The 25462-nt window shown below is 35.0% G+C and overlaps 1 protein-coding gene across 2 annotated transcripts in view; it reads right to left on the minus strand.

Annotated features, from left to right (window-relative positions):
• The window catches only part of LOC150096478 (type-1 angiotensin II receptor-associated protein-like), a 152548-nt gene that overhangs the window by 20796 nt on the left and 106290 nt on the right, over positions 1 to 25462 (minus strand). For both annotated transcript variants that reach the window (XM_090408474.1, XM_090408475.1), the window contains exon 5: positions 24446 to 24521. In XM_090408474.1, coding sequence (XP_090264600.1) covers positions 24446 to 24521 — 76 coding nt within the window. The remainder of the gene's footprint in view (positions 1 to 24445; positions 24522 to 25462) is intronic.

The raw sequence follows: 25462 nt of genomic DNA on the forward strand, positions 1-25462 counted from the left end.
TCCTGGCAAATAAGTCAGCTTGTGCTCTTAGAGAATACAGAGACAAATGTAAGAAAGCTAAACTCTGCATAAAACTAGCTAAACAAAAGTCATAGGAGGACTTTGGTAAGAACATAGAAAATAAATATCAAGAAGATGGCAAGATATTTTGGATGTTGTTGAAGAAGTTCAGAAATGGAGGAAAGAGTGCTATAAAAGGAATTAGAGATGATAAAGGTGACTTGAAAACTGGAGAAAAAGATATCCTTGATGTAATTATTAAAGAACACGTAATTATACAGTAATAACTTTTAATTAATAAATAAGGTAGAGATATTTCATACTAAAACTAATAGTACATCTACAGTGTTACAAACAGATAGGAATGGAATACAAGTAACGAACATTCGGTGGATCACCTATTAAAATACATTGTTGTTGCGAGCTAGGAAATGAAAGAAATTAATAAATAATTAATATTTAAGATAATTGTTTTTTTTTAAATATTACATAAAATAAGTCTCCCAGATCTTTGAGAGAGAGAGAATCATTTTGATTTAAATTCGATCGGTGTAAAATAGCTTCACAACTTTCTTTAAAGAGGCGTTCATTTTTGAACCTGCATTTATGAAGGAGAACAGCTTTAGCCCCCTGGATATTATGGGTAGTGGTAATACTGTGTTGTGCTAGACCTGCATCCTTCATAGATGCAGGTTCAAATATGAAGGCCTCTTTAATGAAAGTTGTGAAGCTATTTTACACCGGCCAAATTTAAATCGAAATGATTGTCACTCTCTCTCTCTCGAAGATCTGGGAGACTTTTATTTTATGTAATCTTTAAAAAAAAAACCAATTATCTAAAATATTAATTATTTATTAATTTCTTTTATTTCCTAGCTCGCGACAACAATGTATTTTAACAGGTGATCCACCGAATGTTCGTTACTTGTATTCCATTCCTATCTGTTTGTAACACTGAAGATGTACTATTAGTTTTAGTATGAATTATCTATACCTTATTTATTAATTAAAAGTTATTACTGTGGACTTATGTGTTCTTTAATAATTATACTATGCCACAGGTACCTCTAAAAATAAGAATCCTTGATGTATGCAGTAATTACTTTGAAAAATTGCTAAATGGAGCAAGCATTGATGACAGCACAGTGGTAAAAAACACTGACCAGGCATGCAGTCAGGAATACATTTCCATACTTGAAGTAGAAAAAGACATCAAAAACCTGAAATGTGGAAAGGCAGCAGGAGTAGATGATATTCGACCAGAAATCATCTACTCCTGACTCGCGACAACAATGTATTTTAACAGGTGATCCACCGAATGTTCGTTACTTGTATTCCATTCCTATCTGTTTGTAACACTGAAGATGTACTATTAGTTTTAGTATGAATTATCTATACCTTATTTATTAATTAAAAGTTATTACTGTGGACTTATGTGTTCTTTAATAATTATACTATGCCACAGGTACCTCTAAAAATAAGAATCCTTGATGTATGCAGTAATTACTTTGAAAAATTGCTAAATGGAGCAAGCATTGATGACAGCACAGTGGTAAAAAACACTGACCAGGCATGCAGTCAGGAATACATTTCCATACTTGAAGTAGAAAAAGACATCAAAAACCTGAAATGTGGAAAGGCAGCAGGAGTAGATGATATTCGACCAGAAATGCTCAAGTATGGAGGTATAAAAGTCTTACAGTGTAAGACTTTTATACCTCCATATATCTCCCAGTGGCTGCACTGCATAGTTCAGAAGGCCTGGACAGAGGGACGAATTCCAGATGTTTGGAGTAGAGCTCTCATAGTACCCATATATAAAAAGGGAAATAAAACTGAATGTGGGAATTATAGAGGTATTTCCCTACTGAGTGTTCCTGGTAAGATATATCCTTCTCAACCGTTTCTCAAGTATACTTGAGAAACGGTTGAGAAGGATTGTGGAAGAGAAGCTTGGTGAAGAACTAGCTGGATTCAGCCCAAATAGAGGCTGTCAGGATCAGATTTTCATTTTACAAGATAGTTGAGAAATCATGAGAATATAACAAAGATCTGTATTTAAGTTTTGTCGATCTGGAAAAGGCATATGACAAGGGGCCAAGAGAGAAGCTATTCAAAATGCTACAGTGGTTTAATGTTAAATCTGGCATCAGACAAGGATGTACATTATCCCCGCTCTTATTCATTATCCATATGGATAACATTATGAAGGAAAGTGGTATTAAACCTGCTATCAAAATTGGAGATGTTAACGTCAGCTCTTTGCTGTATGTGGATGATGTTATACTTCTAAATAAATCCGATACAAGTCTGCAATATTCCCAGACTAAAGTGAATAACTGTTGTAATAGATATGGTATGAAGGTCAGCATTAAAAAGACAAAGACAATGAAAATAGGCAGAAACATTGAAAATATCAACTGCATTGTGAATGGAGAACCTATAGAACAAGTAAAACATTTCAGCTACTTAGGCATGATTTTTAGTGAAGATGGTAAATTAAATATGGAAATAGACAACAGAATCAACAAAGCTGGTATGGTATGAAGTCATTGAATAAATTCATATATAATAAGAGAGAAATAAGTCGGAACACTAAATTAGCTGTATACAAGACAGGTTCAAACCAGTTTTACTTATGAATCTGAGAGCTGTGTCAGAAGTAAAACATTTGACCAAAGACTAGAGACTGCAGATATGAGAGTCCTGAGAAAGATTAGAGGTGTGAACAGATGGCATTAATGGCAATATCATATTAAAAGCGAAGCTATTAGGAAAGAACTTGACATTGTCAGCATCCAGGAATGCATTAGCAGAGCTAATCTCAGGTGGTATGGCCACTTAAACAGAATGGGAGAGGAAAGATTAGCAAAACAAGTGTTGTCTGCCAGGTTGGCGGGAAAAAGACCCAGAGGAAGACCAAGTTATAGGTGGATTGATCTTATAGTTCTGCCTTAGAAGACATAACTATAAGATCTGATAATATTGGATTCTTGACAGTAACAGACTGATTTGGAGGAAAATTGTAGATAGGAAGTTAGTAATGATGTAATTTTTTCATGTAGTACTATCATATCCTGTACATCCCTTGAGGGTATATATCAGGAATTCGATGATGAGAAATATATATTACTTATAAAATTTGAGAAATATATAAAATTTATTAGACTATTACATACAACCAAATGTGTGTTAAAAAAAAAGTGCCAATGATTCATTATACAATGGTGAATATTACTATTATTACTATAGAGTGCCATGGAGTCAATGACCAGGGGGTCATCCATCACATACACAGTTCAGCGTACTATGAGTTGAATACATTCAATGTCCCTACACTTACCACATTTCCCGGCAATACATTCCAACTACCCATAGTTCTCCAGACAAAAACCTACTTCTCACCTCCTCCTTATATACCTTCCAGTGGATGGCATCTTGTTCTCCCCATGTATCCACCCATTCTATGAAAAATCTAATCCACATTAATCTGGTAATAATTCCTTACCAACTTATGTCTCGATCATGTCCCTCCCCCCTCATAATTCTATCCACTAGAAACTGAAATTTGCAATCCCTCAATTTGCCTTCATATTCTACATTCCAGAGACCAGAAACCACCTTAGTCAATTGTTCTGACTTCCAACATCTCTTCGATCCTTGTGAAAACCTGATGAGCAAATCTATGCACATATAATAATCCATATGCAGTCTGATCAAAGCCTTACACAATGAAATCAAAACATCTTTACTCCTACCTACATGTCAGTGTTCTCCCCATCATTTAGACCACGTGTTCAACCTATTGATTGTGATCGACATGTCGATCGCGGAGCGATTTTTGGTCGATCTCCTGTTTATTCCTCCTTACTTACAAATATAATTAAAACCGAAAACATAATATTTTATTTATCATTATTTTGTATTATTTTTTAATTCTCTTTAAGTATTTATTTTTTATTTTATTTATTTTTTGTTAAAATTGTCAAATCAGTAATTTTCTTATAAGTCCAGGTAAATGAATTAATTTGGATCAGTGGAAGTCAAACAGAGAGCCTAGTGAATAAGATTATAAGCAAAGCACATCGTATGCATTTCGTTTATAATCGCTTTAAACTCGTAACTAAATCACACACGTTCCACTACCCACTGTTAGAATTTAAGTTGAGTTTCAGTTGCTCTAAATTTATCATTATTTTGTTTGCTAATTGATAAGTTATAAATATTTTTTTTTAAATAAAATATTTAAAAGTTTTTTTTTTTTTTTTAATTTGAGGATAATCATGAGTGTATCAAAGAAATCGAACACATCATTTTCACCGGAAATGGGAAATGGATTATTTCTTTACAATGGTAAATGGAAAGTGTTGTTGTTTGATTTGTAATTCATCTGTAGCAATTCCAAAAAAAGGTAATATTGAGAGATATTTTCGATCACTACATGCAAAATATGATGAAGATTTTCCCCAAAATTCCAAAATACATGAATCAAAAATTATTAATTTAAAGGCAGGACTTTCTGGACAACAAAATATAATTTTGAAAGTAATAAATAAACCAATATCAGCCACTATTGCATCTTTGAAAGTGTGTCATTTATTAGCAAAAGCAAAAAAAGCCTTTTACTGATGGAGAGTTAATAAAAGAATCGTTTCTTGCAGCAGCAATCTTTATTTTCTGATTTTAAAAATAAAAATGAAATTATTTTGAATAATAAAGATTTACAACTTTCCAGAACTTTCCAATATTAACTGATATTGCACAAAAAATTCTGTTGTGTTTTGTATCGACATACTTGTCAGAATCCGCTTTTTCAAATATGAACATCATAAAAAATAAATTAAGAAACCAAATTACAAATGATCGTTTGGATGATTATCTGAGATTAGCCACTTCTTCATATCAACCTGACTATGAAACTATTTTGAGGTCTGTACAATGCCAAATTTCACATTAACTTTTTTTTTAATCAACCAGCATTTCCTGCATCTTGTGAGTTTGTAATCAATCTGTTGTTTTTTCTAACTTTGGTTTACCAAAATAGAGAAATAAATATTTTATTCCAATATATTTGTTTAATTTGCTGAAAGTTTATTTTTCACTTGGTTAGACTATAATAAATTTAGTTTAATCCTTTATCCAAGTGTGAGCAAACAAAGTTTGTGCCTGAAGTATCTTCAGGATTGGGGTAAGGTGGTAGGTACAACACCGAGCAACTCGTTGCAAAAGTGGAGCAAGCTAACATCACTCCTATCTCGTTATCTCCCATAATGCAAAACACATCTCCTTGCAGATATGTATAATGTTATGCATTAAGGGAATGGCCACTACCCAGACTAGTTTCGACCTTTATTGAGGTCTCTTCAGTGGGAACCAGGCCCAAGTGGAGATACCAGGCAGAAGCATTAGCAAGGTCATCTCTACCTATAGGAGTTGCCAAACGGTGTGCCACCTTTTTTATTAAATTACTTTGGATTTAGAGAAAGATGTTGAAAGTTTATTTTTCACTTAGTTAGACTATAATAAATTTAGTTTAATCCTTTATCCAAGTGTGAGCAAACAAAGTTGTACCACCTTACCCCAGTCCTGAAGATACTGTCAGGCACAAACTTTGTTTGCTCACACTTGGATAAAGGATTAAACTAAATTTATTATAGTCTAACCAAGTGAAAAATAAACTTTCAACATCTTTCTCTAAATCCAGAGTAATTTAATAAAAAGGTGGCACACCATTTGGCAACTCCTATAGGTAGAGATGACCTTGCTAATGCTTCTGCCTGGTATCTCCACTTGGGTCTGGCTCCCACTGAAGAGACCTCGATAAAGGTCGAAACTAGTCTGGGTAGTGGCCCTTCCCTTAATGCATAACATCATACATATCCGCAAGGAGATGTGTTTTGCATTATGGGAGATACTGAAATAGGAGTGATGTTAGCTTGCTCCCCTTTGCAACGAGTTGCCCGGTGTTGTACCACCTTACCCCAGTCCTGAAGATACTTTCAGGCACAAACCTTGTTTGCTCACACTTGGATAAAGGATTAAACTAAATTTATTATGTTTTATTTGTTGTATTAAAATAATTAAAAGTAATAAATACATTTTTAAATACACAAAGTTTTTAGGGCTGGGAGAGTGGGTCCTCCGAAGTGAGTGAGCGCATGTAACTGCATAGTTGTGGCAATCAGATATCAGGTTGGGGGAACGTGATCTATATATAAGAGAGTAGATCGCCGAATAACTTAGTATAGAAAAGTAGCTTGCGTAGTAAAAAAGGTTGAACACCACTGCTTTAGACCCATTATTGCTGATAAAGGAAATGGAAGGCATGAAGACTGAGTTGCGGAGGATTAATGAAGAGATTAGGAGACCAAAGAGGTTGACTAGTGTGAGGAGAACAAGAGCAGGTGTGAGAGAAGGGATGAGCAAGCAAGGGATAGGGGAAAGAGAGGAAACTGCATAAAGTCAAGAGATTGTGGAAGCAAGAAATAGGAGGAAAAGTGAGAAAGATTGGAAGCAGAAAGATTCAGGGATGCCAGTGAGAGAAGGATGAATGAATCTGTTTTAAGTATCAGTATGGAGATTCAATGATTCAGGGTGAGCAGAAAAGAGTATCAGAGGAGTACTTGCCAGGAAGAATGACAGAGAGTATGAGGCAATAAAGCAAGGTTGAAATGTAGAAGAGATTACAACAGTTGTTGATATGAATGACCTAGTAAGTAGTGTAAATTGTGTAGTGAGAGATTTGAGATAGATGTTAGGAATCCTATCCTATTCCCTCAACCATACAGCAGGTGGGGTAGCTATATGCTACCATACTAGGGAGATGATTATGAAAAAGGTGGTTTCCTGTTGCTTCCTTTTTATGACTGTAGACATGTGTGTTCACGGGACTAGTTTGCCTGTTGTGAGGAATGAAAAACTCAAGCTACTGGGAGAAAAAACACTACCTCCATATGAGACTGGTTAACTCACCTTTAGTCAAAAGAGACCAAATAAAGGTTCCTTACATCACTGATGGGAATCAAACCCAGGTTGTTCTAACCAAGGGGCTTTGTCTATACTGACTGAGATATGGAGGCTCCATGTTAGGAATAGTGCAGCAGAAATGTATCCAAGGGAAGACAGCAAGTGAGTGTGTGTTGTCTCAGGATGATAATGTGTAGTAGAGAAGAGCAGTGATAATGAATAAGTCGATACTAAGAATGTATAGGAAGAGAGGTCTGGAATATGTGGATGTGTAGAGTACATCCTGAGGACAGAAGAAAGCTGTATGCAAGAATCGCATCATTCTTGAATATAAAATGATGCAGACATTGGAGAGACTGACATTTTCTGAGCAAAGTGAGTGAGTCAAGGCAGGGAGGCAAGGACTGCGAGGGTGGAATGTAGCAGGAATTCCCTAATGTGGGGAAAGTGGCTTGAAAAATGAGAGGATGTCATTATATTGGAGATCCAGGTGGAGCATGCAGGAAATAATAATGGCTATACGAATGCTGGAATGCAATGGTTTTTCTGTATACAAATGCCAGGAGCATTAGGAATAAAGGAATGAGTTTGTGACATTGATTGTTGATATCAAGTGAAATTTGGTTAACTGAGGAGGATGTTCTAACAGGGATAGATATTGAAGAGTATACCATATTTCGGCAGGATAGAGAAATTAAATGTGATAGTGAAGTGTTACTCATGAGTTATCATGAGTAACAGCAAGTGGAGATAAGCAGCAAGTGGAAATAACACTAATGGGTTTGAGAGTATATGATGTGATATAGATGTTTATAAAAAAGATATTAGTGAGATTGATATAGACCAGCGATTTTCAACCGGTGTGCTGCGAGATTTTTTTTTTGTGAAAACAACTTAATTGAAAGAAATAACGTCATAATTTGCGCATTTATTTATTAGTGTCTGGTCTTCCATCTGCACTTGAAGCTCCCTTATTTATATTTTACAAAACTTAAGGTTGGTGAATCGGTTTAAAATTAAGTGTTAATTAGCTTTAATCTTTTCATAAGTGTCTTCACAAATAACTTCATTTAATTCTCTTATTTTTAAGGTAACTGGTAAGAGTTATTTTATTGTTTTTTTTTTTTTTCATCCAGTTAATTTTATTCAATAGTATTCCTTTAACACGATATTATATATTCATTTGAAAAAAATCAATAAAAATTTTTAAAAATAATTTTCAGTATTGTGCTTCTTACTCAAAATGTCAAAAATATAGTTTCAAAAATTTTTTTGGAGCAAAAAGGATAAGTGATTACTATTATTAATATCTTGTATGTGTAAATCAATCAAAATTATGCCTATTTTTTGCCAGATCATTAAAAATATTAAAAGAATATATTTAGTGTGCCTCAGAATTTTAATAATTAGTCTAGGCATGCCATATTATGAAAAAGGTTGAAAATCACTGATATAGACTAAGGAATACAGATGGCAATGAGCAGGTGATGTTTATTTAGTATGGCAAGTGCAAGATGATTAATTATTATGAGATACTTCAACTATAGCAATATAAACTATGCTGGGCAAAGGAGTCAGCATGTGGTACGAGGAGAACTGAATTTTTGGATTTCTTGAAGGACACCTGTCTTAGGCAGCACATAGTGAAGAGAACAAAGGGATCAAGGATTTTAGATTTGATTACTGCATCACAGGATCTGAATGTGATTGAGATGTCTTACTTGTCCCCATGAGAGTAACCATGTAGTCCTGACTTGGAGGGTGAATAGACATGTAGTAGTAGTATCAAGGTAGAAGGGAATTAATGTGGAATTATAAAGCAGGGAACTATCATACCAAGAAACCAGCTTGTAGCAGTACAAACAGATGAAATAATTTGAAGGAAGAAGGATCAATAATGCATGGAAGATTCTTAAAAAGAAACATTGACAGCAAGACTGTATACCTCGAGTGCAGAAGATAAAGCAATTTGGAGTCAAATGGATGACTAAAAAAATTAGACAGTAATTGCAGATGAAAAAGAGATTATAGAAGACATAAAAACAGAGAGGTGGAGAACAGCTGCATGAGGAATATGAGGCTCAGGCTAGGAAAGTGACTAGTACTGCAAAGAGGGAAAAAATAGTACACGAGAGTGCTGCAATCCACATAGTGAAAAAAACTCCCAAGGAGTTTTTTCACTATGTGGTAAGTAAGAGGAAAAATGATTGTGGACAGATGAACTTGCTGAATGGAGAGGAGACAAAGGTAAAAAATACAGATGATACAGCTGAGCTACTTAATGATCACTTTATTACTGTGTTCCATTTTGTAAAGCAGGCTTTATTGCTAGAGGGTTAAGGAATCATGAAGTGTTAGAAGTGAATGAAGAGGATGTATAATTAACACAACATTAATTTGGATTATAAGACCATAGGTTTAATACATATATGTACAAATTTGTCGACTAGTTTTGCTACTAAAACTGACTAGCTTTGTCAAGACTAAATGGTGAAAAAACTAATAAATGCAAAAAAAACAAGGAATGCAGTAACGGTTTACAAATATTGGAAGGCACCGCATGACATGGTATGCGTGAAGAGGATGTATTTCAAATACTGAGTATGCTAAATATCTGTAAGGCAGATGGGACTAGATGGGATTTTGCCAAGTGTTTCAAAAAGAATGTGCTATGAAACAGACTGTGCCATTAACTTGGTTGTTTACTGAAAGTCTTGAAACAGGACAAGTTCCTGGAGAGTGAAAGGAGGGAAATATAGTGCCAATGCGTAAAAGTGATAGTAGAATGATTAATATCAAGCAGAATCAGTTAACTGATACAAGTGTGAAATTTGGAAACTTTGAAACAGAAAAAATGGAACAATTTAATTATTTAGGAGTAATAATCATAAGCTAACAGGCATGCAAAATCAAATAAAGATGGGTAACGAAATCCAGTCTTTTCATTCATTCACGCATGTGTGTATTTGCCTCAAAAGATCTCAGTCAGTTTGGTACCATAACCACTGGAAGTCATACACAAATATATTAATCAATAATTCATCCAATTGTTACCTACACAAGCAAAATCTAGATATTTTTATTACAGTGAGGAAAGAGAATCTGATTTCCACTTTAGTTAGTTTTAGTTAATTAAAACTGGAATAACAGTTGTGTACAAATATCGTTATTTTGATAAGATTGTTTGTTAAAGTGATACTCTGGCGTAAGAAAAATATAGCAGCAGTGCTTATAGTTTCACTATTAGTAGCATTAGCAAGGCTGTTAAGTCCAACTGCACCTCATGGTTAGTCACCACTGGAATTAGTTTTAAATTCAACAGAAGGAGGGCCTACATCTTATTAAATGTGGGTGCCATGGCTGTTTGTTCCTCACACTATGGTGTTCATTGACTTTTTTTCAAGCAGTATACATATATGTATACTGCTTTCCAAATTCATATCCTCTTGAAGAGCTAAAACATTAGCACTATTACTAATAATCCTTACAAGCTTCACATCATCTGCAAACAACTGAATATCATATCAATGACATAAAGAAAAATCTTACTGAACAGTAATAGTACCAAATTTTTAGATTTTTGTTGACTAATCCTGTTATATAATATAAATATGTTTTCCCCTAATTATACAGGCTCTATCCCCAAGACCTACATATATTTGGTGTTTCACTATGTTATCTTTCTGATATATTATACGATGAAGTGTGTGTGCATGCGTGCGTGTGTGTGTTAAAGATACAAAGAAATTATATACTTGGTTTTAATCCTTTACCCAAGGAAGCAAAAAATGTTTGTGTGAAATATAATCATGTCAGAGCTTAGAGGCTAATGACTTCACATCACTGACTTAGTATGTATCCCATAATGCAAAGCACACACTTTTTGGACGTATAAAATGAGATATGTAAAATGAGGTCTCATCATTGAGAGTCAGACGCAGGTGAGATACCAAGGTTGAAGTAATGCAGAAGTAGCTGAGAGGTGCTAGACCTTATTAATAAAAATCTCTGGTTGAGAAAAAGATGAAAGTTTTTTTGTTTTTTTTTACCTTGGTTCCGCTATACATTAAAGATACCAAGAAATTATATACAAGCAGCCCTCGGTTTACGACGGTTCAATTTACGGCGATTCACAATAACGCCGGATGACTGCTCATGCTTTCTTACTGTAGTGTGGTCTGACTGAGAAACGACTCTAACAGGCAACTTAGTTTGAGTGTTTACCGAGCTACTATGACATATATGTATCAAACCTAGTTTTGCTGTTGAATCTACCTAATTGTTCTATTTAATTTTTTTTACTTCCATACATATTTAAATTGATAAAGTACATAATTACATATCATGTCTGATAAAAGAAGTGCAGAAAAGTTAGCAGAACTTCGTATTAAGAAGGCACGGAAATCAATCGCACTTGAAAAGAAGATGGAGGTGATACGAATGGAAGATGGGCAGACATGTGCTAATGTCTGTAGAAGTATGAACTTACCTCCATCGACTGTTACTACAATTATGAAAAATGCAGATAGAATAAATCAGTCTGCGCAACAATCTATGGCAGTACTAAATGCAAAACATGTAAGTTATAGCAGGGATAAACTTCCTGAAAAAAATGGAAAAATTATTATCATTATGGGTGGATGACTTGAATCAGAAAAACATTCCTCTGATGCAGGCTGTTATAATTGAGAAAGCAAAAACAATTTTTGAGGATCTTAAAAAGACAGATGGAGGCAAAGAAACATTTTTAGGAAGCAAAGGTTGGTTCACGAGATTTAAGTCTTGAAGAAAGTGCCATAGTGTCAAATTATGTGGTGAGGCAGCAAGTGCAGATGTTGCAGCAGCAGCTGCTTTTCCTAAAGAATTTCAAGACTGTGTAGAACAAGGAAGTTATCCTTCTGATCTGATTTTTAATGTTGATGAGACTGGGCTCTACTGGAAAAAATTGTCATCACACACCTTCATTTCCTGTGAAGAACGTTCCGCTCCACATTTTAAACCTGCAAAAGACTGACACGCTTTTGTTGGGTGCAAATGTCTCCGGAACTTTGAAGCTTAAGCCAATGTTGGTGCACCATTCACACAGACACCACGTGGCTTCAAGGGTTTAAAAGCCATGCAGCCAGTCTATTTGAAATGGAACAAGAAAGCTTGGGTTACACAAGACGTTTTTATTTTTGTCCTACCATGCTTCACTTCTGTAAAGAAAATTATTTGCCAGCCAAGGCATTGCTGCTCTTGGTTAATGCCCCTGGACATCCTCAAAACCTTGCTGAAGTAAGAACACCATTGAATGTTAAGGTTGCTTACATACCCTCAAACACAACATCGTTTTTGCAACCGATGAATCAGGGGATTATATCAATCTTCAAAGCCTATTACTTCTGTATAACATTTATAGAAATGGTAAGAGTCTTGGAAACTTCAGGAAAAACTATTAAAGACTATTGGTGGTCATTCAATATTTTGAAGGGCATTAACAACATCAAGACAGCTTGGAACGAAGCAAATATAGAAGCAAAGTGTTTTTAAAAAAGGAGCATGGCAAAGACTTCTTCCAGCATTTATGCACGACTTCGAGGAATTAGAGCAAGAGGAGAACGTTATCGAAGACATTACCAAGCTTGCGTGAGAGGTGGGATTGGACAATATTACAGCTGAAGATGTGACAGAAGTCTTAGAGAGCCACGATAAACCGCTTTCCAATGAAGACGTAAAAGAATTAGCCGAACAATTAAGTCAACATCCAAAGGAAGAGAAAGAAAACGAAGAAGGTCCTCTGAGAGAATGAGAATATAAAAATGGCCGATTTACAGAGTATCCTTGCAAGCATAGCTCTGAGAAATCTACTACGATTGGCGAACAGAGTGCAAACATAAAAAGGAGTGTAATCGCATCTATTTGACCTTACACTGAACTCCTTAAAGAAAGAAAAAGAAAATCTAGGCAGTTAATACTGGATACTTTTTTCAAAAAAAAAAAAAAAAATGCAGGTGATCCAAAACCAGGAACTTCAACATAGAAATATGTAATATCTTTTCGAAGTTTCCTATTTTTTGTATATAATTTTGTTTTGTTTTCTTTATTAATAATTTTATTTTAACAAATATATATGTATGCATTAATCAAAGCTTTAAATATAATAATGTCACACATACTTCATGTACATATTTTTTGACTGCACGGAACGTAACTTTGTACCTCCCATTAAAATTAGGTTCATTTTTACGCCAATTAGGTTTACGCCCGTTTTATCAGGAGCGGAAGTGAGGTGTAAACCGAGGGGTGCCTATACTTGGTTTTAATCCTTTACCCAAGGAAGCAAAAAAATGTTTTGTGCATGAAATAGATTCATGTCTGTATAGTAGAACCAAGGTAAAAAAAAACTTTCAATATCTTTCTCTCATCCAGAGATTTTTATTAATATGTTTAGCACATTCTGGCTACTTGTATATGAGATATATATGTATTCTGCATTACTTCAACCTTCGTATCACTCCTGGGTCTGGCTACCACTGATGAGACCTCAATAAAGGTCGAAACTGGTTGCGGTAGTGACCCTTCCTATTATGCATAGCATTTTACACGTCTGAAAGGGTGTGTGTGAGCTTTGCATTATGGGATACATAGTAAGGCAAGTGATGCGAAGTCATTAGCCTCTATATACAAGTAGATCAGATGTGAATATATTTCACATGCAAAACTATTACTGTTACACTGTCACAGGACTACAGGAAGACAGTCAGTTGTTTGCAGATAATGAAGCTTGGAAGGGTTATTAGTAATAGTGCTGATGTTTTAGCTCTTCAAGATGATTTGAATAAGCTGGAAATATGAACAAATGAATGGGTTATCAGATTAATGTAACTAAATATAAGGTTTTGAAATTTGGGATCTATAGATGAGATGTTTCATACTTACTTGGTGAAGTTATACTGGAAGAAGTGGAGGAAGCACGGAATAATCTTGTGGTGATTTTAGACAGATTTTAACTTGTTTTCCTGAAGTCCAAAGACTCATCGAGGGAGGGCACCAACTCTACAAATCTCCATCTCCATCACTGAATTAACTACATCAACCACTACTGCCATCATCATTTTATTATTTCATCATAATCTACACTAATGCCATTTACTATCCGCAACCAAAGCCCTCCGTGAGCCCTGGCCTTCTTCAGAAACTTCTGCCAGCCTTCCTTATTCAATGCCGAACTCCTCCAATTTTTGACTCCTAAAACCTTAATATCTTGCATCACTCCATCTTCCCATCTTATAGGTCTTACAATTTTTCTTTTTCCTTTCGGCTTAGCATTAAACATCTTAACTGTTCTATTACTATCCATGCATAAAACGTATCCAGCCCAACTTAATCTATTTTTTTTTATGTAAAGGTAACCCTCATATAACGCGGATGTTAGGTTCTGCAGAAATGTCGCGTTATATAAATCATGTTATGCGAGTCTCAGATCACATAGAAAACATAGGGTTACGTTCCAAAATCGTTTTTTTTTTTTTTTAAATTATATAAACAACAATGACATATCCAACAAAAAATATGTTTTTATTTAATTCACGTAATTCATGTAAGTTAAGAAAACATATAAACTGTGAAACAAATACATAGTATAAAAGTATAAAAATTACAAATTGTACTTAAACTTCATTGCACATAATGCATAAATGTTTTAGGCAAAATAAAATAGTGCATATTTTAATCTTTCATAGCACGAGGATTTGAGGATTGGTTAATAAACATTGGTTTTGTCATGTAATCACCTGATGCATTACTACAAAACAGGAGAGTAATTCTATCTTTGGAAATTTTAAATCCAGGAACTGATATTTCATTTTTCAAAATATAGGTGAGTTTTTGCACTTTTTTCCAATATAACCCGGATTCATCTGCATTGAACACCTGGTCTGCACTATAAATATTTATAAACTTTGAGAGTTTTTTGTTTAATAAGATTTCTATCCATAGGAATTTTCTTTTGAGGTGCAATCTTCTATTGAAATCATCAGAGATTTCTCCATTTTTCCATTAGAATATCGCGTACACGAGCAACGCGCTTTGCACTTATCACTGACCCAGCAATAAATGCTTTCTCGGATTTTATGTTCATTTTCTTTGATTGTTCGAATTGTTGATTCATTTAATTTCAAAGTCCCTGCAAAAACTCCTGGTTTTTCTCCATTTATCAACCGATACAAGATTTTGAATATTTTTCTTCGAGAGAAATTAATTTTGTTTTCAATGTTGGTTTTTCCCTTTCGTTGCAGTTTGTGGCCATTACTTAAAAATAATTTTTTACGCAAAAAAAGCAAGCATTACATATTGTATATAACTCACCAGAAAATAAAGTGCTCAGCTTGAGATGAACACACTTATGATTTTTAATGCACTTTCCTGGCAGAAACGAGGACAATTTTCAACAATAAACATTTTATATGGTAAACAATTGATGTACATGCATGCTAAAGGGTATTTCCCCTAATATAAATTCGCTACTCATAATTACATGCGGGATACAGGCAGACACAAATTTAACGAAGATAAAATTTGATTTTTAATTCGCGCGGTGAAAAAACATATGAAAAGATAAAGGGTTACTACAATTTGTAGACCGTGTTTTTATCAGAACCGTGTTGTATAAATACCGCGTTCAACAATGGTTACTGCAATTTTAGACCGTGCTATATCGAAACTGCGATGTATAAGTACCGCATTATACGAGGGTTACCTGTACTTAATAATGTCTGGCTCATTAAATAATATGTATAGTTCATGGTTATATCTTTTTCTCCACACACCATTCTCTTGTACTGCTCCAAAAATATATGTGAGAACTCTTCTTTCAAACAGAACTAGCAATCTTTCATCTGCCATTGATAATACCCAGTTTTCAGAGGCATAGGTTAACACTGGTCTTACAAGTATTTTGTACATCATTATCTTTGTTTTTCTTGAGATTAGATGTGACTTTAGGTGTTTCCTAAGTCCACAAAAGCATCTATTTGCAGAAAGAATGCGTCTCTGAATCTCAGTACTGATATAATTTTTAAAATTAACTTCTGATTCCAAGTATATAAAACTATGTACAATCTCAAATTTATAGGAACCAATTTTGATTTGAGAAGGATTATTGTCATAAATCTTTCTAGTTACTGGCATATACTTTGTTTTTTCTTGGATAATTTGCAAATTCATCTTCTTTACAGCCTTTTCTAGTGATGAAAGTTTCTTCCATTGCTTTTTGTGTCCTTCCTATAATATCGATATCGTCTGCATATGCCATAATTTTTACTGACTTATAGAAAATAGTTTCCCTTGTATTAATGCCAGTATCTCTGAAAACCTTTTCAAGTGCTATGCTAAGCAGTAAGCAAGCTAAGCCATCCCCTTGTCACACATTGTTTTTTATATATAGGATCAGACCACATGTTCTGAATTTTGATCTGACAACGAGTATTTCTCATTGTAGTTTTAACTAAAGCAATATGTTTTCGTGGAATATGTAGTTCCTCCATTGCAATAAATAAGTTAGTTCTATCTATGCTATCATATGCGGTTCTAAACTCTATGAAAAGGTGGTGTGTTTCAATTCCAAATTGATTACATTTTTCAAGTAATTGACGTATATTAAAAGTCTGATCATCTGTAGACCTTACGTGAAGGAATCCACACTGACCATCGCCAATAACATTCTCTACATAGGGCAAAGTCTCTTAAATAGAATGTTAGAGGAAATTTTATAAGTTGTACACAGTAAATTAATTCCTCTATAGTTAGAACATATCATTACATCACCTTTCTTATGGATGGGGTATATGATGCTCAGATTCCATTCATCTGGAATTGTTTTATTAATCCAGATTTTGTTGATAAGCTGACACAGCTGCTTGAAGCATTCTGTACCTGCACTTTTAATTAATTCTGTTTGTATCCTATTCATTCATGGGCCTAATTGTTCTGAAGTTAATAGCTGCCTCCACTTCTGTATCTGTTGGTACTGGTTCAACATTCTCTAGATCTTGGCTCTCTTCCACATCATCTAATTGACCAGATATATTTGATTTCAATAGTTCATTGAAATAAAATATTCTGCCCATCTTCCTAGTATAAACCCTCCTTATCCCTACATAATGTTGTTCTAGGCTGGAAATCTTTCTGACTACTATTTAACTTTTGATAGAAAGATCTGCTTTCATTCATACTTCTGAGATGTTCCAATTATTTAAGTTCATCCTCATAGTATTTCTTCTTTCTATTCTTATGCACTCTTTTTTCTTCTTTTCTAGCCAAACGGTATTCCTCCACAGCTTTACGAGTGTGGTTCCTTTGCTGCATTTGTTTATATGCCTCATTTTTTAATACAGTCACACGTTCACATTCTGCATCAAACCAAACCAATGGTTATACTTAACTTTACTGACATAACATAACTTATGTTTTATTAACATAACTTAATATTATGTCTGCTGTTGTCATTATGACATCCCTAAGAACATCCCAAGCTTCATTAACACTCTCACCAATGGTTAGACCAGACAGGTTTTCACTGATTCTCTCACCATATTTGGCTTTAACTTCTAATTCCTTCAATCTTTCCTTATTAAACTTTCTAGCATGGGACCCATATATCTTTCTTGCATTAGAGATTCATTCTGCTTCTAATCTTTGACAAATAATGATTAGAATCAATATTTGCTCCTCTATAGGTGTTCTAACATCCATCAAATTTGATAGGTATCTTGTCTTGCATTTATTAAAATATGATCGATTTGGTTAAAGGTGCCTCCATCAGGAGACTTCCAGGTCATTTTATTAATATCTTTATGATTAAACATCGTACTACCATCAACCATATTTCTTGAAGAAGCAAAGTTGATCAATCTGGTCCCATTATCATTAGTCTTATTATGTAAACTATATTTCCCAATGGTTAGCCTGTGTGTGTATCCTCTTTGCCTATCTTGGCATTTAAATCACCTATAATAATTTTTACATCCCTCTTTGGACATTCCCATAGATCTTATCTAATTCATCATAAAACAACTCTTTTTCGGCATCATTCTTATCTTCAGTTGGAGCATGTACACAGATACAAATGTAGTTAAAAAACTGTCCTTTAATTCGTAACCTACACATTCGAGGTGAGTTTGCTTTGAAGTCCATAATAAGATGTTTTATCCTCTTGTTTACAATGAAACCTGTTCCAAACATGTGATTTTTAACTTCTTCTTTGATATTACATATTAATTAGATATGTTAATTACATATTATGGCAGCTATAAAAAATAATATTTTTCTTTTCGATAATTCCCTCTCCTGTCTATCTCATTTCTTGTATAGCCGTAACAAGTATCCTGTATTTATCCAGTTGCTCCAGCAGCATTTTTAAAGTTCCAGATAAGTAAAGAGAAAGTAAGTTCCATGATCCAATTTTCAAATCCTTAAGACATTTGCCATTTTGTCACCATTTAATCCATCCAATGGTTTTTTTCCAGGGTGGGGTCGTCGGTCCCACACCCAACCTGGAAGATCAGGCCTCCGTATTTATGACCCCTGGAGACAGGGTGACCCAGCTATACCCCCAGGCACTGGGTACCCATTTTAGTTGCCTCGTATGACATGTATGGGATACAGTGGGGCTATTCTTATTCCCCCAGTCACCACACGGGGGATTTACTGTCCACCACTACTAGTATTTTTTGTCTGTAAATTGCACGTCTTCTTAAGGCCAATTTGTATGTGGGATGAAAAACCCGAGTTTCCAGGAGGAAAAAACCTGCTACCACTGCATGAGATCAGCTAACTCACCTTCAATTGGGGGAGGGAGGGAAGATATAAAGATTCTTCCCTTAACGACAAGAATTGAACTTAGGTCTTTTCCAATCGAATAGGATAACATACCATGGTACAGTGGTTCTTCCAATTGTGCACTATGGAGGCACTGATATTTGAAGTTCACAGACATATTCTAAGGTTGCGAATACACCTAAGAAAATTGCTGCAATATTGAGGAGGGCACTGATATAAGAAAAGGGTGTTGGTCCTATTGCATCAGACCATATCTGGATTTCTGTACTCCGATCTAGTCACTAGAATTTGAAGGGGATGAAGTAACCTTGTAGAGGATACAGAGATGGATAACAAAAATGTTATCGGGACTAAAATTTTGATTATGAAGATGGAATGAGGGCATGCAGACTGCGTTTGGTGAAGAGACACAAATGGTTGATATAACTAAGACATTTAAGCTCTTGAAGTTTATTACTAGAGATTAACAGTGGGGATATTTTCCATTTGGTAGAACGAGGAAAAGAAACAAGGATAAGGGCCATCCCTGGAAGTTGGCTGATTGACTTGGATTACAGCCAAAGAAACCAATGCTATGAGGTCAATATATTCATGCCTGTTAATTACATATGTTCTTCTGGCTGGTTTTCCTGTCGTGCAGGATGAAAAACCCCAGTTTCCAGACGGAAAAACTCTGCCATCTCCATATGAGACTGGCTAACTCACTTCAGTTGAAAAAACCCTTAAAGGTTCTTTATGTCCTAGATGGGATGTTAACCAAGGTCTTTCCAACTAAAGGCATTGTTGAAACTGACTGAGCAATGGAGGTTCATGATGATATTAGGGCTGCAAATATTGTTGGTTATGAGGATAGACCAAGGGTGTGCACACTGAAGAGTTTGTTGGATAGAAGACAAGGAAGGGGATATGATTAAGACATTTAGGTGTTGACGTGTTATTATAGGATAAATACTGGGGTGAATTTTCATATGGTAAAGTGAGGGGAAGGAATAAGGAGAGGGGGACCATTCCTGGAATTGATCCCACACACCAAAAGAGAGCAAAGACTCTGTTCAATATCTTAACAATCCTACATCAGACATTGACATCTGTTATAAGTGAACTCTAGGTTGGTGCATAATTGATTACTAAAGTGCACTATTTGAAAGGCTAAGATAACAAACAAAGTTTTGCTCTCTCTAGGTTTTGGCATGGTCTCTGATGAGAACCAACTGTTTGAAACAATTGTCAAGCCAGTGAAACCTGGTTAAAACATCAATTTTTTTTTATATCAACATACACGATCTTGAATAGAGCTTGGGTCTTAAGTAGTGCATATATCAAAGCAACTCTGTTGTCAAAGATTATATTATCATAAGCTCTGGTAAATTTTCAAAAATTTTAATTACTATATTTGCTATAAAATTAAATTAAATTACAAAATTTTGAGTTAACAGTTTTCTTCTATCTATACTTAAGGAATGAGATTTAAAGTTTTGAAAACATTCAACATGTTAAATCCCATTCTTTGATTGATAGCCAATGTTGTTATTATTATTATTATTAAGAAGGCGTTCGTATGCCTACACAGAGGGCGCTGTGTACGCATGTGTGTGAACAGGCACACGGTGATATCGCTGCTCCTGTTTTTTATAGTTTTAAAGTAGTTCCAACTCCTGTTTTTAATTTGAAAGAGTTTCCAAGTAATTCTACTCGTCACGCCGAAGACAGTGATATAAAATTCACCGAAACTTTGCTCATTGTTGGCTGCGAGGACCGCGGTCAACAACGAGCAAAGAACATCGCCATCTTTACAATCAGGCCACAATTGCTCAAGGGAAGAAAGGTGAGTCATGAAGTGTATCAATTGCCTGGAGTGTTTATCGTCCGACGGAAATAATATAACCTGTAAGAAATGCAGTAGGATTCTACACTTAAAATGTGCTGGCTTTTCAGAAACAACCTGGCAATGTAAATCCAATGCAACATGCGAGGAATGGAAATGCCTACTCTGCAGGAAGAACAAAGAAATGCACTTTAGGCAACCACCTACGACGCAGCCAATTAAATTGAAGGCAAAATCAGACGACGAACTGAACAGACAAAAAAAAAAAAAAAAACAGGTGAGTCCTATAATTTCAACTCTATAAATATACTAATAGAAAACGGTCTAGAGACTATAAAAGCTAGCTTAGTAGATCTTGTGCAAGAACTCTTTGACAAACAGAATGAACAAATAACAAAAAAAATCTAGTGAATATGAAGATTTGGTCAAACATAAAAATTAGGAGTGATAGAAGTGTTGCAAACGGTAAAAGACATTAAAATCAGCATTAACGCACTAAATGACAGGCAACACAATATGATGAAAGAGACATCCGAACTCCATCAAGAAGTTCATTCTCTAAAACTACAATACGAATGTTTAAATCAGCAACAACATAAAGAAGATCTTGTCATAAACAGTCTTCCTGAAACTGCACCTACAGAAAACCTCAGAGATGTAGTTTTAAAATTAGGCCATGCAATTGATATCCTCTATAGCTTAGCAACATTCAGACAGTAAATCGGATTCCTAGGAAGAGCAAAAAACAAGGCTTGTCATGATCTGCACCAGTCATAGTTTGTCTTACAAACAAGTCTACAAGAGATGATCTCATAAGACAGCAGACAGAGAAAACAGTTGCTGAAGACTTGAACGCATTGCAAGACAATACACCAATCTTCCTATCCGAATATTTAACACCATTCAACCAGAATCTGTTGTACCAAGCAAGAAAAGCAAAAACAGAAAAAAATTACCAATTTCTGTGGATCAGAGATGCCAAGATATTCTTGAGGAAGTCACAAAATTCAAAGCCGGTACAAATTAAAAGCTCAGAAAACATAGAAAGGCTGCCACAGTGAAAAAAAAAAGTCTCCTAATTAGTTCAAAAAGAAGAGCACTATAAAAATGAATGTGAACCATCAAGACAGATGCAATAACACCAGAATATATCAGCAATTTCACTTTGATTGGACCTTTCAGATCATTCATTTGCCCTCTCAAACATCAGCCTACTTCCAACACAGCAATCAAATCAATAAAAAAATATATATACATACAGTGGAACCTCGGTTGTGTAAATATACACACACACACACACACACACACACACACAGTGGAAACCCCCCCGCGGCACCTAATCCCCCGAATTCCAGGCTGGTAAGCAGTAAGACAAAAAACATTTCAAATTTCGGCTTATCTTTTTATACACAGTCATACCCCGACTTATGCAAATCCGGAGTTACGCGGTTTCTTGTATGTATGTATTCCCGTCCAGCTTCACGCCTCACCACTAGTCGTATCTTCCAGGTGCTGGCCACATTTGCCAGTGTCGCACATGTTGTGAACAAGCACTGACGTGTTTCACACGGTCTCCATTCACACATGATTTTCATAGTCTACAAACCTTGCGATTGTTTAATGTTATGTTCTTGATAAAAATTTTATCACATAAAAAATAATAATGTCATCCAAAAGAAGTAAGTCCGATTCTTCTACAGCTAGCAAGAAAAGAAAAACATTGACTTTGGAAACAAAACACAACATTATTAAGGATTTTGAAGGCGGAATAAAAATTTGTGAGCTAGCAAAGAAGTTCGATCTACAAGAATCCACAGTAAGAACAATCATAAAAGAAATGTTTGCAGATTTTGGAGGACATAGATTCTAACAAGGAACGAATTGTAGCCACAAGGCAAGGAATAAAAAAATCATTAGCTTGCTATGAAGAAATTTTGCGTGACAAGAAAAAGACATTATGCAGTCAGATGAATCTATTAGATTTTATGAAACCATCGACATCGAAATAACTTTCTTTTTTTTATGTATGAAAAACTACAATTATGATTATATTTCTTAAAAATATGTGTTTTTGTAAACCTTTGGTCCCAATTGTATGTTTGTATATATAAATTACATGCAAAATTACACCCCAAGTTATGCGAATTCGACTTACGCATTTTTTGTTGGTCCCACCTACCGCGTAACTTCGGGGTTTTACTGATATAGAATAGATTATTATATGTACGCAAGACATAATCAAGTGTTTAAAAAAAAAAAGAGAGACCTCCAGGGAGTAAGGAACTCATCGAGGGAGGCAACATACTACACACACACCAACTATCATACTTATTCTTGAAATCATTCATACTGCTTGCACTCACAAAATCCAATGGCAAATCATTCCAATCATGCACCATCCTAAGAGACAAAAATCTTGCCTCATCCCCCTTCTTAGCAGAATTCATTCTCGCTTCCAAGGATGCCCTCTTGTCTTTTCCCCACCATCCATAAATTGAAAAATTCCATCAACTGAAATCCTCTATGACCCTTTCAGAAGTTTGTAAACCTCAATCATATTATCCCTATTTCTCTTCTTTGCCAGTGTCTGCAGTCTACAAATTCTCAATCCGTCTTCATAATCAGTATTCCACAATCCTGATATCCCCTAAAAAAATCAACTTAGTTTAGGGGGGGGGAAGGGTTAGGTTCCAAAACATAATGCCTTCTATGTGATAACACTACACCCAAAAGATAAAATAAAAAACAAGATAATTCCATAATCCTCAACATAATCTCCCTCCCTTCCAGTACATTTTCTTCACCATGTAATTACGTCTGTTCAAAATTGCCATAGTGAAACTGAGCTTTGAGTTTATTTTCAAAAGTGAATACCCTTGAGATATGTCTTTGGTTTAAGAAACAATCAGAAGTCCAATGAAGCTAAGTCCAGGATGTAGAGAGGACATTCCGCAAATATAAATCTGGTCTCTTCAACAGACCAAAGTGAAGGTGTGTGTGTGTGTGTGTGTGTGTGTATTGACTATTCACGTGTGTGTGTGCAGCCTTGCATTGTCATTGCAAAAGCAATGGCTGTTTTCAGCACATGCACAATTAAATTCACTTTCAACTTTCATGGCCTTCACAAAGCTATGAGAATTTAGGACAGCTCTGGGACAGCAAAGATTTGACAATCTATGTTAAGCAGTATCCACGTTGTGATGGAGGATTGAGTTTGAAACATTTTTTTTTTTTTGAGTGAAGAAAGGTGACGATATTCCAGAGAGTGTTTTCATCCTGGGATAATAATGATGGAACAAATCCTCTCTCAAACCTCACAAATCTTCTCTGTGAAGAGAGGTGCATTTACTTTGGTGATGTGGAAGCAACAGGTGACAAACTTTTAGACCCATTTGTTTCATTTTGCTAGTCAATAGATATGGTACTCAACAAGCATTACACTTCACTGAGGTCCAATTCTGTATTAATTTGAATGACTGATGAAGGAACAAAAAAATACCAGACAAGTTTCAAAGCCACTTGCACTTAGTGACATGCAGACATTACTTTCAAATGTTCCTTATGTATGCTAAATCGAAGATATTAAGTGCTACACACAGTGACAGAAGAAGCTTTCTGTGTATGTATGCCATACTGTCATTTTTTTTAATTAGTTATTTTTAAAATAATAATCTCATACACAGGAGGCTGCTCAATCTACTGCATACTGGTATCACAGACAGGCAGAAAGTTAAGGAGAAAAAACTTTTTTTTTTTTTTACATTGGATTTCACAACTATCATGAAAATAAACATCTCTACTAAATGTTATACTAAAATATGTTTTTATACTTGCCTCTGAATATATTGCCATAAGAGATGCCAATTACAATACAGTCTAGGAGAGCTGACACCACATTCACGGTAAGAGCCTAAAAATTAAAATCACATCAATGATTATTCCTTAATTAAACTTTCAATTATCATGAATGTTACATAAATATAGTAATTTCTCAATTATCTGGTACACTTTGGGAAACTGGTTTGTTGACTAATTAAGGGTGAGAGCACCAGACTGACAGGTTTTTAATAAAAGTAACAATCAAAGTGCAATTATCGATTGGTTTACATTATTCATTAATGAATATTACTAGCAATTATAAAAATTCTTGTATTTTTATAACACTTCAGTGTTTCTTGTATGCAGAGAGATACAGAAACCCTGCTTTGATGCTAGACATGGCAATGTTTCACTAAGCAATGACCTAAAGGATCTAGTTGTCATTTCCTCCAACTAGAGAAAGTATGCCTTTATATGATTTTAATATTCATCATAGCCAGATTGGTAGGCTTAGGCTGGAAAAGCTGTATGTTATCCATCACCAGACCATTAGCAGTCCAATATATACAACAGAAAGTTACATGCATTCCAGTACAGTGTTGTACATATAACTTTGCTTCCATGCTTTCCATAAGGTTTCATGAAACATCAGTGAGCTTGAGGTCTACAATTACATGTGAAATTAGCTTTGGTTCATCTGCTAATGGTAGAACTTGACCCTGAGGACAGTCAGCTTGTATCAAGATATGTTGTTTTCAGTTTGATATCTTTAATGCTGTTTCCAGCCGAGTCTTCCAAGTCAGAGCAGGATGTATGTTATCTCAGCCATGTTACCAAGAAGAGCGTGTTCCTCAAGGCTCTATGTCATATGTGTGTGAGCCACTTTGCTGTTAAAGTGAACTCACTCAGTGAAGATCTTCCTCCTATGATAAGAATTTGCCTTTATGTCAATGACTTCACAATTCATTGTCGTTCTTGCAATATAATATAATTATTGAAAGGCAACTCCAACAAGCAATCAATGATGTCTCT

The sequence above is a fragment of the Typopeltis vanoorti genome, chromosome 18 (assembly GCF_054136105.1).
Source record: "Typopeltis vanoorti isolate ZY-2024b chromosome 18, IOZ_Tvanoo_1.0, whole genome shotgun sequence".
NCBI classification, from domain to species: Eukaryota; Metazoa; Arthropoda; class Arachnida; order Uropygi; family Thelyphonidae; genus Typopeltis; species Typopeltis vanoorti.